Source organism: Chinchilla lanigera, unplaced genomic scaffold (assembly GCF_000276665.1).
Source record: "Chinchilla lanigera isolate Chin_1 unplaced genomic scaffold, ChiLan1.0 scaffold00007, whole genome shotgun sequence".
Classification (NCBI taxonomy): Eukaryota; Metazoa; Chordata; class Mammalia; order Rodentia; family Chinchillidae; genus Chinchilla; species Chinchilla lanigera.
The window spans coordinates 28,466,895-28,484,808 of NW_004955408.1; the positions used below are offsets into that span (position 1 = coordinate 28,466,895).

At 37.7% G+C, this 17,914-nt stretch overlaps 2 protein-coding genes across 2 annotated transcripts; both read right to left on the bottom strand.

Moving 5' to 3' along the window:
- Positions 1-645: 645 nt before the first annotated feature.
- On the bottom strand, positions 646-13,719 carry Thoc3 (THO complex 3). Its single transcript, XM_005376367.2, has 6 exons — positions 13,355-13,719; positions 12,563-12,719; positions 11,018-11,222; positions 7,812-7,973; positions 7,593-7,693; positions 646-1,333 (listed from the first exon to the last, which is right to left on the bottom strand). The coding sequence occupies exons 1-6, from the start codon at positions 13,619-13,621 to the stop codon at positions 1,170-1,172; spliced, it is 1,056 nt and encodes a 351-aa protein (XP_005376424.1). The 5' UTR covers positions 13,622-13,719; the 3' UTR covers positions 646-1,169.
- On the bottom strand, positions 3,313-5,189 carry Dek (DEK proto-oncogene). The gene is given in 3 exon segments (XM_013509494.1): positions 3,313-4,322; positions 4,325-4,435; positions 4,438-5,189. Coding segments are annotated over 3 exon segments (1,209 nt in total). The 5' UTR covers positions 5,087-5,189; the 3' UTR covers positions 3,313-3,873.
- Positions 13,720-17,914: the final 4,195 nt, after the last annotated feature.

Here is a 17,914-nt window from a genome sequence, read left to right on the forward strand (position 1 = left end):
CTATTTTTTCTTTTTTTAATGCCAAAAAAAAGACTAAGATGCAATCAAAATCAAGATATTGTTCACAGACAACAGTTCCCCTATATCAGCCATTTTTTTAGAGGTCAGAACTAAGAAAGCTGTGCTTTCCATGAGGAGCAAGTGTTTTTTCTTTTTCATACTAAAATTCAGCCGACTTAATCCCTTCTTCATTTTGCCACTAGGAAGTTCAAAGCCAAAATTTTAGTTAAATCTTTCAAGTAGGATTCTAGTGTTAATATTCTATTCTACTTCTATTTGTCTTATCCTGATTTTGTGTATTTTCTATTTGGTAACTTTTCGCAGTGTTTGTGATAATTTATTGTCAACAAATCTGTATAGAAGGAGACCAGGCATATATACACTCACACAAAACAACTCACCACTTTTACCCTGGTTTGGTGGCTCACACCTGTAATCCCAGAGCTTGGGAGGCTGAGGGAGAAGGGTCACTCTGAATTCAAGACCAGCCTGGACCACACAGCAAGACCCTGTCTCAATAGATGATAGATAGACAGATAGACAGATAGATAGATAAATAGGTAGGTAGACAGACAGATAGATAGACAGACAAACAACTGATGACTTTTAAGGATTGCTGTAACTATGCACTGCATGCTTTGACCCTACATTTTAGAGTTCTTTTATTAGGATGTTAAACAAAACGATTGCATTTAAACTTTCTCAGATTTAAAACAAAACAAAAAAATACATAAAACTGCAGTATCTCCCATAAAAACATATTAATAATCCACAATTTAAAAAATCTTGTAAGTCTCATAATAAGTCAGTTTCATTAAATACTCAGTTCTGAAAATTATGTTTTTTAATTATCAAAAACCCATTCCCATCCCACCCTCCTACAAACTAAAAATGGCTGAAGTAGCATCAAGCACAACAAAGCTCTCATAGATCTACATCGGAGGACGGGAGTCCCCAAAGGACAAGCTATCCAGCGCCACTGCACATCCTACCGCACGCATACTTGCTAACTGCTGGGGGAGGAAAAACAGAAACACAAGAAATAGGAATGGAACTGGAAGGGCAGCCTAATAAAAGGTCTTTATACCAATTTACAAATACTTAGGGTGCGCCCAAGTCCAAGAGAACAGAGAAGCTACACCAAGTAAGGTCTCTGCCAGGCCTCCCACTCAGGGATCATTAGGGAGCCCAAACAGCTTCACGGTTCCAGCTTCCCGGCTGCTGTCGTATTTCCCATCTTTGTCGTCACAGGCAAATGCCAGCAGAGGCCTTTTGGGGTGCCATGCCACGGTGAAGGTTGGGGACTCACACTGCACCTCCCATAGCTTGTCTCCTATAGAAATCAATATAAAGAAACCAATCAATGTTAATAATAACTCATGTAACCCACTTAATATCCTATGAGATACATACAATCATTACCTCACTTGGTAGAGACAAAGGGACACAAAGAGGTCACAAGCCAGGTCTGAACGCAGGGAGGTTAACTTAAGCACCTCTCATCTGAATCCCACTTCATACTCCAGAAAAACAGTAACAGCAGCTACCCTTTGCTAAGAACTATTAAGTATCATATGGCTTACATTCTACTGTATACCAGTGACAGCCCAGTAAGACAGGTAATAATTTTAAACCCTATTTGATAATAGTAAACCAGTGACCTAACAATGTCACATTTCATGGAAACACACACAGTACAGTTGCTCTGTCTCCAAAGAAACAGATATAGTGAATCACAATGCCTTTCAAATAGGTTTTATTCCCAAAATTTTCTTTTTCTGGGCTGGAGATACATGTATCTCAGTGGTATAACATTTGCCTATCATGCTTCAGGTCTCAATAACCAGCATAACAAAAAAAAAAAAAAATTTTGTCTGATTTGTTGAAATTATGTATGACTTTTTCAATGCTGTTATTCCTTTAGTTCTGCTTAACTTTGTTCAATGTTAGAGTTAAGATCAATGTAATCAAATGCAGTGTGGTCAAAAAGGTGTGAATTCTGTCTCAAAGCTATTAAGAAAATACGTGTGTGAGTACATTTTTTAAAGTAACTGATTTCAGAGACAGTACGTATTTTTCCTAACCAGTCACTCTCCAAGATAAGAGTCTGGCTATCTACAGCTCTTTGTCTGAACAAATTTCTGAGTTATGTGGACAAAAGAATGATTTCTGAAACTGCTATACCTCCTTCATTTCTCTTTAGGCCTTTAATTCCACATCATTTGTTATGGGGTTTGTTTGTTTTTGTTTTTTTTTAAAACACCAACGATTTTTTTTTTTTTTTTTATTGACAAGGTTTACAGGAACAAATTAAATATTTAAAATCAAAGGCTAAAGTTTAGGTCTCACCTCCTTCTCCCATTCATTTCTATTCAGTGTACCTTTCCCTAATGTTCTAACTTTGTCAAGGAAAAAGTCAAATCTGTGAAAGTACCTTTTAACATTCAACATATATCATTCTTACATAGTTGTTCTATGAGGCAAAGATTTTAAAATATTCAATTGGTACTTTAAATACCTAATTTTGTCACAAGCAGCATGTTTCATTTAAAAATTCAGAAAAAGGTTATTTAGTAAACTAATTAAGACAGTCAACTTAAAAGACACAGTTCAGTCTTTTAAATTCAGGAGAGGTCCATATATTGATCATGTGGAATTCTGATTGGCCAAAATGTAAAACCCAACATACACCTTAAATCTCTTAAATGCAAAAAATACGTACAGTATATTACCACTTTTGAGAAATACTTTGTCAGAGATTCTGCAACAGCCTACACACTCTCTTCTGGCATTATATGTAGTACTTTTACTGTACTTATGAAGGTCGCCAGGTTTCCAGTAAATATCAGCATTTTATATGGTCACAAGCAGTTAATAAAAATGTCACTTAACACAGGCCAAATGTACTTAATCTTAACTCTTTCCCAAAGTTTTTGAAGCTTTGACATGTTAATTCTGGTCTATCCTTAATATGAAACATTATCTATGCTTTTGTAGTTAACACTAAAACTGTAATTGATGACACTTTGAAGGCAAAGCAGAACTAGACAGTTCCCGCAGTATCACTGAATTCTGACTCCGACCGCTCCATCACGCTGTCTGGCTAACACAGACACTTCATAGTTTACAAGTGTGAAGTTCCTACCTACATGAGTTTAAAACTTGATCTGCACAAAAGAAATTTAAAAACTATGTATACAACAAATTGTTTTTAAAAAATACAAAAATAGAGGCTGGGGATTTAGCTCAGCAGCACAGCGCCTGCCTGGCAAGCACAAGGTCATGAGTTCAATTCCTGGTACCGGAAAAAAAACAAAATAATAAAAAAATAAAAAATAACATCTGTCACTTCTGTCATGCTGACAACCTGGCATATATACACATGCAGAAGAAGTTCCGACTTTATCCAGACAGCTTGTGTAATTTAGTATGATGAACACAGTGCCGCTGAATTCACAGACAGACGAGATATATATTCAAAGTATTTCACGTACTAAATACTGCAATAGTTTCTGCATGTATAAACGCCACTTATATTTTTTGTCCTACTTGATTAAAAGAATGTCTTAACAAGCTAATATTAAGTACATTAAAACCCATAATTGAGGAATCTATAGCCTTATATGAAGAAATTCAAAATGTACAAAATACAGCTATAAAAGCAAGTAACAATGCCATGCATTTTAAACTACAAACAGCATAGAAATGCAGTTTAAAACAACAAACTCAAATTTACATTAACATCCAAGATAAAAAGGTCAGCAGTAAGTTCTACCAAGACAGGGATTTAGAAAAGGAAATACATTCTCTTTGCTGGTATAATGTATACATCAAATCTTCCAACCTACAGGAACAAGTCCTTTGTCTTGTTTCTCAAGAAATCAGCTCTTTTACAGTTGTTTTTATGAAATCTTTTCTCTCACTTAAACCATAAGCAGGATAATTTTCATACATCTCTTTGCAAATCTGCTTCATTGTGACTTCCTCCAAATTAGCATTGGCCAGTAATTTCTGTACTGTTTCCTTTAACTCTTCATCTGTAGGTGGTTTCTTCAGTTTTTTAATTAAAGGTTCATCATGTAAACTATCCTCAGATTCACTTTCTTTTTTGGAACTGTTCTGATTCTTCTTTGTGGTGCTACTATCTGCCTTCTTAACATCAGCACTTTAAGACTTTTTACTTTTACAAGCAGCTGTTTAGTTTTCTCCTTTTTAGATGTCCTTTTGGTGGCTGCTCCTCTTCAGTTTATCTTCATCTGAAGACTCTTCTGTGTTTTTCTCTTCATCACTACTAGATTCATTTGACAGAATTTCAAGACATTGGTTTGTTTTGCCTTCCTTGCCATTCCAGAACTGTTCCGTTCCTTTTCACTGCCTCTACTAGAAGCTTTTTTAGATTGTGGCAATGGTTTGTCTGATGGTTTTAGATGCATTAAAAATTCAAGATCCTCTTCACCAGTTCACTATTTACACCAGATCTCTCCAAATCAAGAACTGGACTCTTTAACATGGCATTTCTAAACTTTTTCAACATTTCTTCCTTCTTTTTACATTGTGTACTCCCTTTTTCAAATGGAAAGCCACTGAACTGACCCACATTCTTCTTTAATGAGGACACTGTGCCCGGTCTGTTCCAAAGCACTTCGTGTAAATTTCTTAGTTCATCTGTTTTTTTCTTACTTAGAAAGAAATGTATCCTTTCAATTTCACCAAGTTTCTGCCCTTTTCCTTGTGCAATAGTAAATGGTTCTCTTTGTAAGGAAGACACTTGCATCGTCAACCTCTCTACTTTCTTCTTTTCCCTCTTGCCTTCCACGGTGAGACTCTTTTCTTTTTCTTCCTCCTCATCCTCGTCGTCATTGTCCTCCTCCTCACTCTCCTCTCGCCAGTCGGGCATTTTGGACTCCTTCTCGGATGCAGGCTGGGCTGGGGCTCCCTTTAACCTCCGCGATGGGGGCCGAGGACGACATGTGGGGGACCATGGGTTCTGGCTGCCAATGGCCTGGCTCAAGAGAGCTTGAGCAGGATACAGGAGGTGCGCAGGAAGCTGTCTGGTGTGAGGCTCACGCCACGCGCTCAGCTCCATGGAATCAACAAGATTTTCAAAAATCTGTTATGGGATTTGTTAACATAAAAAAAAGTACACAATTCAAGAAAACCAAAGTAAGGGCCAGGCATGATGGTGCACACTTGTAATCCTAGCACTTGGGAGGCTGAGGCAGGAGGGTTGCTGCAAGTTCGAGGCCAGCCTGAACTGCATAGTGAAACCCTGCCTCAAAAAGACAAAAAAAGAAAACCAAAGTAGACATGAAGAGGCCTCCTAAAATATTCCCAAATAAATATATAGCTTTATAAGCTTAACATCTTGATAATTTATTAGAAAATTTATTAGAATGGTACATACAGTGCTATGAGACTGACATTATCATTCTAGACCATCAAAAGTGAAATAGATTGATGCAATGTGCATGCTGTCTGAAAAGCTCACCTAACTGAACTATATTAAAATGAGATTCTATTCTATACACTATCAGGAATAAAGTTAAAGTTAATTCTTACCTTGTCTTAAATTTAACTATTAAAATATCTAGCATATAAAATTGTATCTACTACAGTTATTCACTCTAATAACATTAAAAATATACGATGGGGAAAAACAGATTGTAAAGAAATATTTTAAAATGTTAGTAATGGTTATCTTTAAATTATGAACCTATAGGGGACAATTTCTTCTTTATATTTGCAGCATTTCCCAAATGTAAATATATTACATAAACACATATTATTCTAAATTTACAACCCAGTATATGAAGATATATTATTTCATATAATTCAAATAGCACAAGCACATAGAGCAGCACTGTACAACAGAGCCATGCAATGGCAAAATCCTACTCAGGACAGTAGCCCCGAACCACATGTGGCTAGTGAGTCCTTGAAACAGGACTAGGGTGACTGGGGCACTGAAATTTTAATTTCAATTTAAATAATAACAATAGTTGAATAAATAATTCAAGTTAAAATCAATCCCTTTTCCCTCTCTCACGGCCTTCTCACAATTTTGTACATCTAAAATAAAGTATTTCAAAAGCTTTGCTACCAAGTAAGTTTGAGTTTCTTTACCTAAAGAGGCACACGCCTTGTACACTGACTGGCTACTTTTGTCCTGCATCATTATGACTTGCATACCTGCCACCGCAGTACATACAAAGCTGGTCCTTTCCCTTAACTCCCGCCAACATCGGTCTATCAACTTAATTATTCCCCTCCTAAGGGAAATTTAGGCATCCCTATTTATGTACAAAATAATTCTGTAAAAAATGCATTGTGTTTTACTGTGAAGATCATTTTGCCTTTAATTTTTAACCTAGGTCAGATAGAAAATACGTATTTTTAAGAATTTGCTAAACTATTCAGAATATAATTAGATATATTCCTGAAAGGCTGTGTGTGAATTAATTGTTGCACTATCTTAGTGCTATGGCAAGTATCTATTTTTTTGTTTGTTTGTTTGTTTGTTTTTCTTCTGGTACTAGGAATCGAACTCACGACCTTACACTTGTCAGGCAGGTGCCGTGCTGCTGAGCTAAACCCCCAGCCCTGGCAGGTATCTATTAAGTACTTCATTTTATACATGTCATCATTCTTTTGAGTACACCATTGAAGTGGCACTGCTATGTTCAAGCCATTTATATTTTGCAGTTTATCAACAAAAGCACCTTGTGGGAAGGTTATTTAAATATTTGTATTTAACAATAGTCCGTGGGCACATATGTTCTCTCTATGCCATCTTTGTGCAAGACTCTTAATTATCAAACTTATCTAAGTAAAATATAATTTAATTCATTTAATTCACCACAATATTAACAGGCATTCCTTAAATAGCCAAATTTAAGTTCTTTGCTTTGTTGTTGGAAGTGTTCTACATAGTGTGTATTCTTTCACTAAAGAATACCACAAAACAAAAACAATAAACTTACACAAAAATATAAATGTAAGGAAATTGTCTTATACAATGAATATTCTTGCCATTTTTCTATTTTCAAATTTTGTTGAGTGTTTCTTGTCTGTTTTGGTTTGGTTTCCTAAAACTGTTTCACTATGTAATCCAGGCTGCCCTCAAATTCGTACAATATTCCTTTCTCCACCTAACTCCCTCCTCCAAACCACACATAGCTTCTGTTTTGTTTTTAAAGCAAAAGCTTTGATATTTCCTCAATTTTTTTTATAAAGCTTCTCAAATTTGTATATAAGAAAAAGATAGAAACATACCACAATGTCAAAAAAGATGTATTTAGAAGGCTGATGCTTTTTTCCACTTCTCAACACTTAAAATCTTTACAATGAAAGAATTAAAAGTTAATAAAATACAAAATATTTTCCTAAATCAATTTTTTTCAGACTTGCCACTCTCTTTTCTAAACCTTTGCTCCCTCATTACCTGGCAATGACAATTCTAACAGAGATAAACACATCTTAAGGAGATAATTTCTTAAAATGTTGGTGACATAATAATGCGCAGTTGGAAAATACATGACAAGAGAAGGCCTGCGTCCAGTGAGGAAAGACAGAAGGAATTCTTATTAAGTTACCTGTCTCTACTTCAGCTATATCAATAAAATGATCCTCGGAAGCGGATGCCAGCATTTTCCCATCATGGCTAAAACTGAGGGTCCTCACAGGCCAATCCAGCCTATCATAGGGGATGGACAAAGATATTAGAATTACCCAAAAAGAGGAGGGTACAATTTTACCCAGGATAAAATAAAATTAATTTACCCAACAAGGAAAGTGCTGACACTGCTGCTTACCTGGAAAAGCACCGCACACACACTAACTCATCCACATCCCAGAGACTGACCAAAGCATCTGCACTTCCGGTAGCAAAGTACTTCCCCATGGGGTCAAACTTGATACAGATGCAGTTAGAAGGATGAGCATTGATGGACTGCACGGGCTTCAGTTCTGGGTAGCTGAGAAGCAAGACAGATAGCAATTAATCTGCAGAAAAGAACAGTGGTGCTAAGAAAAGAATAGGAAACACTGGGGAAAAAAACACCAAGATAATAATGCAAAAACCATAATTCAAGGAACTTTCCTGAAAAAAAAAAAAAGACATCAAGTTATATATGGAAAGAGCCTAACACATATATGAGAATAAGAACTGAGACCAACCATCCAACATGAAGACACAAAATAGTGAAATTGCTAGATTTTAAAGAAAAAGAAAATTAGATTATCAGCAGACTTTTTGACAGCAAGACATTGTCAAAGAAAATGGAATGGCATATTTAAGATAACATAAGCAAGAAAATACAAGTCAAAGATTTTTATATCCAGCAAAACTATCAAATATAAAGAATACCACTAAAAACAAGAAAGTGTAAGTTTTAAAAGTACATAAATAAGTTGAAAGAACTCTGGGAACTCCCAAGCATGGTGATGCACACCTGTAATTCCAGTATTCTGGAGGCTGAGGCAGGAGCATCACAAATTTGAGGCTAGCCTGGACTGAAGTGAATTCAAGGCTGGCCTGGACTACACAGCAAAATCCTGTCTCAAAAAAACAAACAAGTAAACCTCCAAGATAATGTTTCCATAAACCCTTCCTAAGGAATCTTAATTTCACAATTTTAACAATCAAAATGACCAGAGACTTATAAGCATAAGACGTTCTTCAAGAAACTACATATGGTTAAAAAGGTGTAACATATAATTGTATACTCTAACAATATGCAATAGTATATTTTTAAATGAGGGAAAAATAGAGAAAGTATAGAGAAAAAGCACAATTCTTTGCTATTTAAAGTAATCATACTGTGACTACTACAGTTTTGTCATTAAGACATTTATATGTGTAAAATGGGATAAAAACAAAAAGTAACAATAGGATATACTAGTTGCCTAATTCCCTGTATTCTTGAGAACCAAAATACTAAGTTTGGAAAGAAAGATATTTACAATACAGAACAGGTTTAGTAAAAACTTGTATTTATGAGTTTTAATTAGAAGTTATCATCATGAATTCACAAGTTATTTCATCTTCAAATATGTACTTTTTAAAAAATACACACACATACACACACACAGAAATGCCTAGAAGTCACGATCAACCCAGCAGAATGGACATCACTAGCTTCAATATTATTTTCCCTAGCTTCAATATTAAATTCCCTATAAAACAATCAAGGGCTGCTCAGAGGATTTTCTGGGTAGGGAATGGGGCAGGAACGACATAAGACGAACCTGGAAAATCTTATCCTACCAGTGATCAAGAAATAGAAGATTACTGGGAGTATGTCAAAAAAGGATTTAAAAACCAACTCGAAGACGCTCTGATTGGCCAAAGATGGGATGATCTGAGCTTCAATAGCGGTAATTATTACAATACACTAAAGCATATTCAACTATGTTTAAAAAAATTAATAATGTTTTAAAAAAGAAAAAACCTAACTGGTCATCTTTGGAAGTGATAGGAAACTAATTCACTATCCAACAACAAACAAAAAAATTTAAGAACTTATCCTACCTTTCCTAAATGAACTATATTAATGGGTAACCAAATAGTAGATGACAGAATGTATCACTTGATAAAAGTATTCCAACAAATAAGCCCCTGGAATCAGAACTCTAGACTGGGAGATTCTCCACTGGTTAACAGTCTTGGTCTTGGTTTCCGTATCTAAATTACAAGGGGAAAGAATGCAACTGAGCAGGACACTGTAGTGTACAAGACTCAAAGAACCTCTCACTGTTTTTAAGGAACCAAATTAGAGCATCTAAAGATGTTCTCTTAGTAAATAAAACTATACAGAAACACTATAAAAGTCAAGGTAGTGTTTACTTTTGATGGAGAGAGTTGTGATTAGCACAAAACATATAAATGGACTTCAGACGTGACTAGAAAATACTGTATCTTGATTTGGATGAAATCAAGCATATAAAACTCATTAAGCTCTGCATTTATTAAATGCAATTTTAAAATCTGTATTCTATGTAGTTTTTACAATTTTTTTTTAAGCTGTAGAATCCCTACTGCCTACAAAATAACACCCATGTTAGCAGGTACAAAATTTAAGACTTTTTATTCTCTAGTCACAAATTCAACTTTATATTCCTTTTATTATGCCCTGTCTTCATATTTGATCTGTTACCATACCTCAACAACCTTGACCTAGCTACGCTCCAAACATGTCATGCTGATTCATACCAGCTGGGTACCTCCCATTTGCTGATTCTTAAATTCTATTCACCGTTCAAGATCAAGCTCAGAAGGCGCCTCTTTCAACCTCCACAGTCATTACAACACGGTCGTTTTTGGGATTCCATAGCAAACTTTTGTGCCTTTCTACCACAGAACCTCTCTCACTCTACCTTCCACTAGTCACTGGATACTAACAAGAACAGAACTGAACAGACCTGAATTTCAATTCCACAATTTCATTAATTTAGAAAACAAGTATTTATGCAGGTTCTACTATAATAATAGATAATAAGCTAAGCATTAGGGATTCAGTAGTAAACATGGCAACACAACCTCTGACATCAAGAAACTTACAGTGCACTGGGGGAGAGAGGTAAGTAAGCACACAATTACAGTATAGAGTAAGAAATGCTCCCTCCAAGAGTACATAAAATAAGCCTCTAACCTTGAGGAGTGGGAATGATGGAGATGACTTCACTAGTGGAAAAGGGATACAGTATTTAGAGGAAACTCTAAAAGTAGTAGCCACAATTCAAAGTGCATGTAGTTCTAGTACCCACCAGCTAGTGACTTAACCTCTCTGAATTCAGATCTTCCATCAGACAGGAAGCATACAATCAACTCCCTGAAATTTCTGAGAACACAATAAAATAATAAGGTAACTGGTTCAAATGTGCCTAATAGAAGTTAGGTATTTTTATTACCATTTACCTTGTGAGTCCTTCTGCAGAGTCTCATATCTAACTCAACTCTCCATCTCCTATGGCACCCAGAACAAAGACATGAGAGTCTCCCAAGCTCAAACCCTCTCACCTGAGAATGTTGATACAACCATTGCCATTTGTCAAGAAGAACATATTGTTGTCATTGTTCCAGGAAATTTCATTGACCTCAAATTTGAATTGTTCCTCCGCTTTGGAACGATGTGTCTTGGCATCAATAAAGGTCACCACATCATCCTTGTTGCCTACAGCAATGGTCTGCCCATCAGGACTCCAGCAAATATTAATGTTCTCCCCTGGAAAACCAGATATAATCATCAAAATCATCTGTTTCCCCATAACCCTCCAGAAGTTTATTCTGTTATCCGAAAAGACCAGAGCTAACTTCAAAGCTCTCGTCAATGCAAGAGAACTACCACCTATAAACTCTTGAGTCTAGCACATTCATGTAAAAACTTCCCATTTGGTCTTTACAACACTTTTCTAAGGACTTTATAGCCACAGATGAAGAAATGAATGACAAGGTAGGCCAAGCAGTCAAAGTTATGAAGTTACATAGCCAAGACATACCAGAATTGAGCCCAAAGCCCCTCATTCTCTCCTACAGTATTTCTTAAATTGCATTCACATCCCACATTCCTAATTTTTGCTGTGTAATAGTAAGTTATAGTTTATTCAAAATTTTTCTTAAAATTGACACCAAAAATTTACTTAAATTTAGCTTCAAATGAGAAACAAATTCTATGAGCTAGTTCTTTTCTTCTACTTGGAATTAACATAATTAATGGGTTTTCATATTCATCCATCCAACCTAAAATCACTCATGCCTCACCAGTTGTATACCTAGGGAAAGCACTACACCATCCCACCTCCACATTTGAGACTTATCAACAAAGTCCAGAAGTCCAAACTGAACATACAAATTTAAAATTTCAATTTTATCAATCCAAAAATGTTTACTTTTTCCCCACTAATACAACAATGTGTATTGTTCCTTTTTTTTTACATTTTGTCTATGCTGCATCTTAAAATTTTACCTGGTTATATCTCAAAACTTTATGTGGTTATCTCGCACCTTACCACAAAATATAATTAGTGCATCCAACATTAAATGACAAATGAATCAATTACAACAAATGGCATAATACCTGAGATGAATAGGATAATACCTGATATGAACAGTCTATATATGTACTACAAACTTTCTGGTCATTTTCTTCCAGATCACCAAGGCCATTCAAACTATTGTCACCTTAATCTATCATAACATTCCAAATTCTCTACACCGCCCACATCCTGACCACTACATTATGGCTACTCAAGAAGAGTGCTCAATTTTTACAAAGCCTTCTTTGCCTCCCTCAGGGTATACATACACATTACCATTCTGGGTACCCACTCATAAACATCTCTATTATAAAATGAACCATGTCGCATTGCTATTTTTAGGCCTATGTCTCTCCCCACATTAAATCATAAGGTTGTTGGAGGTGGAGACTATCATATTCAGCTAGCAAACATGTCCCACAGAACATATTCAGTGTTCAGTGTCACGTACAAAGAACATATTCAGTGAAAGGTTGTTGAATGAATACAAGTAGCTTATCTTCCTAATGCCTTCTCTCTAAATAGTTACCTTTAGTATTCACAGTGGCAATACATTTTGTAGTCCTCACATCCCAGATGCGAATGGTTTTATCTCCCGATGCCGTGACGAAGAGATCAGGATTACTTGGATGCCAACAAAGCTGGTCCACACTATCCCCATGTCCCCGATAATTGTTTTCTTTGACCTGAAAGAACAGAATCCAGACGTGACTGCACACAGATGTATCTGCCTCCACAGGCAACTTACCTTTATACAAAGCTAGGTATCGTGGGTCTAACAAAGAACCGGATAACTCAAAAAGAATCCAGTTCTTCCAAGAAAAAATCCAAAACCCTCAATATCCTGCTTTCCCCCTACAATTACTCTAAACTTTTCTGAGCTTCCACAATAGGTGCTCCTTTTTGCCCATCCTGGCCTCCTTTGAGGTTCTCTATCCTTACTCTACCACCTTGCCTAGCCACAGCCCATTCCCAAAGGTCACCCTATCACCACACAGTGTCTCCACCAACCCAAAGGCCCCCGGTCACTCATCACCACGGGATTCCTCTCCACCAGCACCGCCTCCCTCGTCCCATCTATCCTCTTCACCAATCCTCACCCTCTCCTCACTGCACCCCCCTCAGCACCACATCGCACTAACACACTGCCCACATGCCCCGATCTTGCCCCGCTGCGCCAGTTCTCCCTTCCTCCTCGCCCCCAACTCCTCTTCCCTCCCACCACACACCCTCCCTCATCTCTCCCGTCCCATCCACCCAATTCCCACCTCTCCCACACCACACCCCTCTCCCTGGCCAGGGCCGGGCCCCAGCAGCTCACCAACCGGTCTTTCTCCAGCAAGAAGACACTGGCCGTCTTGTCAAAGGATCCCGAAGCTAAGCGACGACCGTCGCAGCTCCAGGCCACCGAGTGCACCTTGGCACTGTGCGCCGGGAACTCGCGCGTCTTACTGTGGCCCCGGAAGAGCTCCTGCATTCCAACCACGTAGCGTGAGGGACCGCTGCTCACTGAGCACCAGGGTGCCATCGAGCCCGGCCCGCTCTGGCCTAGCGCCGAGGGTCCCATAGCTGCAGTGGGCACTGCCATGCCGAAATTCAAGCTAACTACGCAGCCGCGCTCCCGACTACAATCAGACCAGGCGCCGCCGCCGCACGCGTGCGCGCGGAAGAGCGCTCAGCATAAGCGCAGGCGCGCTGCGGCTCGCTCAGGAAGGAACTACAAGTTCCGGCATGCAGCGCGCGGCGGTCTCCGCCCTTTAAAGTAGTGAGAATTCCACTTTAAATTTGCTTTGTTCTGAGCGATTCTGACATTTTTAGGGTCCTTATTTCTCTTTTACCTACTCCTTGGTGGATATAGTTGTAGCTCTATTTAATTGAGGGAGGGAACGAACGCTTTGGTTCCAGTTCGCCTATCAGTAAATACTTTATCTGGAGTTGTTTCTCGCCCGCCCCGCTTCCGGCTGCCTTAGAGCAGAAGCTCTGGATTTACTGGAGGACTCGGTGTTAGTTTGTTTGGGTTTTGGGGGAGGGCGTGATAGTGCGAGCGCTTGATTGCAAATGCAAAAAATAATGAAAAGTAAATATCCACCTCCACCTTACACACACACACACACACACACACAGGCGCGCGCGCATCTCTTGAATTTTCTCTACTTCTCACATCCCCTTAAACTAGATATGTCGTGGTAGAAACCAGTCAAGTTGTAAGCGCCAACCAAGGCTTTGGAGAACTGGAGAGCGGGCGCAGAGGAGGAGCAGTTGTGAATTTAAGAACAAAAATTTGTGAATCTGCAGTTATCTCAAAATTAAAAGTTTTAGGACTAGGTATAGCTCAGTAGTAAGGCGCTTGCTTTGCATGCAAAAGGTCCTAGTTGGGTCCCTAACACTACAAAAGTAAGTTCTAAAACAAATCTTTTGCTTAAAAAGAAAAACTGTAGCACATGCACTTGGTAATGAATATACAAAGTACAAAAGGAAATAGAGTGAAAAGTTGCCCTCTGTTTGTCCTAGAATTCCCCCCCCCCCCAAATTGTGAACATTATTGTGCCACCTCCTGGAGATAGTGTAAGACAGCACCTTGGCAGAGGTAGATAGTAAATCCTTTTACCAAAACACTATGGCAGTCCTTATGTAATTCACTTTGCATGATATATAATAATCATTTCTTTTGGAATATGTAGGTGTTTCTCGATAGATACAATCTTTAATTATATGGGTGTATGATCATTTGTTCAATTTTATTTGGCTAGCTATTGCTAGAAGACCTATGAAGAGATTTTTAGAACCTACACCTACACCAGCCATATGGAGTGTCACTGCCACAGGGAAGTTACTCCGAATCTGATAAATGTCAGATATGCCCCGAGTTCATATCTCTAGATAGCCAAAGAATGGATACGAGGACAAAGGAGGTTTAGGGTTGGAAGAGTTTATTAGGAGAAAGCTCCTGAGAGACAGGAAAGGTCCGAAAAGTGGGTGGCCACGAAGGCTCTTTATCTGGAGGTTTTTATACATGAAAAGGACCACATCTCAGACCACTCTGGGCCAACTGAGGCCAACCTATGGGGTTACAAGAATAGTAACCTAGCTAATACTGATCCAATAGGGAAGCAAGGCATGGAGCAAGGGTATATGTTGGGCACCACTAACTTCAACTATCTATAACTTCTAACGTAGAAAGATCAAAGGCATTTGGGGGAAGGGTCTGGGTCGGGGTGTTCTGGTCACCCACCTATCCAATGGACCAGATGGTGATGATTATAGCACAATCTCAAGCTGCTGTGTATCTCTAGGAAGGTTTACTAGCCTGGCTGTTTTCCAGTTGTCTCCATCACGACTTTGACATGTCTTCTCTTCTGCCCTGACTCGTTTGGGTGCAGTCTCTCCCTGGCTTCCTATTAATTTCTGTCTTACTTAGCTGCTACATATAAAGCAGTAGCCCTAAGAAGGGGCTTAGAAAGTGAGGTCCCTTGCTTTCTCCAGTTCTTTTTCTTACACCCATTGCAACCAGAAATTATTGAAAACTGCAAAACTTTTTAGGCCAGAAAAGTACCAAATTACTGAAATAGTTGGGAAGCTACTTGGCACCTAGTTTTCTCTCTTTATCCTTTCAAAAATCTTTGTATGATAGGATATTTATCTACAGTAAGGATTCATGCCCCTTTAGGAAAAGGAAATTAAAAAAGGAAAAGGTAAAATGTCTTGCTCTAAGTCATACAATGCGTATATTACAAAGATTAGAACCCAGATGTTACCAACTCCAAAATCTACACTCATCCTTGCTATCTGAAATGATGTTGTAAATGTGATTCTTGGCATTTTGTAAAATTTTTATCTTTGTATGTTTAAATATTTTATTTTGTTTTCCTTGTGCTCCTTTTCCATATTCTGTAAACACAAAGGTTAGAGCCTCAGTTGTATAAGTGTAAAATTCTACTGTTCTTGCCTAAGGCAGCATCTGATACAACTTTTTGGTTTTTTTGGTTTTTTTTGGTTTTTTTTTCCTCCGGTGCCGGGAACCAAACTCACGACCTTGCGCTTGCCAGGCAGGTGCTTTTGCCGCTGAGCTAGATCCCCAGCCCCCTGATACAACTTTTTAAGTAGGAGTAGCATGTAAGTACGGGCAACCATGATACTGAAGTCAGAGGATGTCAAAAGAGAGCTAAGCCAGAGATGTGACTCAGTGGTATAAGCACTTGCCTGGGAAGTACAAGGTCCTGAGTTCAATTCCCAGTACCAAAAAAAACAAAAAAAACAAAAAAAAAAAGGAGATAAAATTCAAGAAGACAGAATCATAGGCCATTTAAAAAGTATTTTATTTGGAAAAATTCAAATTTACAGAAAAGTTATAAAACTAATAAAGACAGCGAGCGTGGTGGCACACATCTGTAATCCCAGCACTTAGGAGGCTGAGACAGGAGGACAGTTGTGACTTCAAGACCAGCCTGAACTGCACAGCGAAACCCTGTCTCAAAAAGACCCCCCCCAAAAAAACTGATGCAGTGTTTTTTCACAATTCACCTAGGTTTAGCATTTTATTCCATTTAATCTCTCAACTTTCTTCATTATTACTCTGTTGTTTAAACACAATTTGGGTACCGGAGAAAAACCAAAAAAATAAATAAATAAATAAACACAATTTGGGTATAAGAAGAGAAAGAAGGATGAACAGAGAACACAGAGGATTTTTAGGACAGTGAAACTCTGTTATGTAATACTATAGTGGTGAATACATGTCATTTTATATTTGTCAAAACCCATAGAATGTATATCAAAAGTGAACCCTAATGTAAATGGAATGGAATTTCCATTCCTTTGGATTACTGCACTTCAAATTCTTCTTTTGAAAAGTGTCTATTCAGCCAAATGGAAAACAATGGAATTTCGGTGATAATGACAGGTTAATGTAAGGTCATTGGTTATAAGAAATGTACTCTGGGAACCTGAGGCAGGAAGATCACAACTTCAAGCAACCTGGACCACTTAGTGGTGTAGCTAGAACCTATCTCAAAAATGTTTTAAAAAATTAAAAACCAGGCATGGTGATGCATGCCTATAGTTCCAGCACTCAGGAAGCTGAGGTGGCAGGATTGCAATGTGTCTGAGGAGCCAGCCTGGGCTACTTAGTGAGTTTAAGGGCAGCTTGAACTGCATAGGGAGACCCTGTCTCAAAAAACAAGACAAAACAAAACAAAGAAAAAGTTTTATAATTACATTTTAAAAGACAGGCCTAGGGATGTAGCTCAGGACAAAGGTCCTGGGTCCAATCCCTACTACCAAAAACAAACAAAGTACCATTTTGGTGGAGATTATTGATAATAAGGAAGGCTATGCATGGGTTAGGGCAAGAAATTAGTAAAAAATATATAGAAAGTTTCTGTACCTTCTAGTCAATTTTTCTATAAATCTAAATTTTCCCTTAAAGTCTATTTTTAGAAGACATAGTTATCATATGGATTTTTATAAGTAGGATTCAACTGTGTGCTCCCTGTCAGAAGTTCACTTTACACTGTGTAAAACCATAGGTTGAAACTGAAGGGATAGAAAAGACGTTCTATGAAGACTGTAGCCAAAAGACAGATAAAGTAGCTATGTTAATGTTAAGTAAACTGTAAACAAAAACATGATATAATGATAAAAAGGTCAGCTTAAGAAGACATAAAAATTATAAACATTTATGCAATAAGTATCAGAGCTCCTAATATACAAAGAAAACATTGACAAAATTGAAAGGAGAAACAGATTGTTTATAAATAATAGTAGGAAGGAAAAAAATCATAGTAAGTAGCCAAATAGTTTCTGCTCATAATGGAAAAAAAACTAGAAAATAATAGCAAGAAGAATACCTAGAAAACCACAAATGTGTACAAACACACTTTTT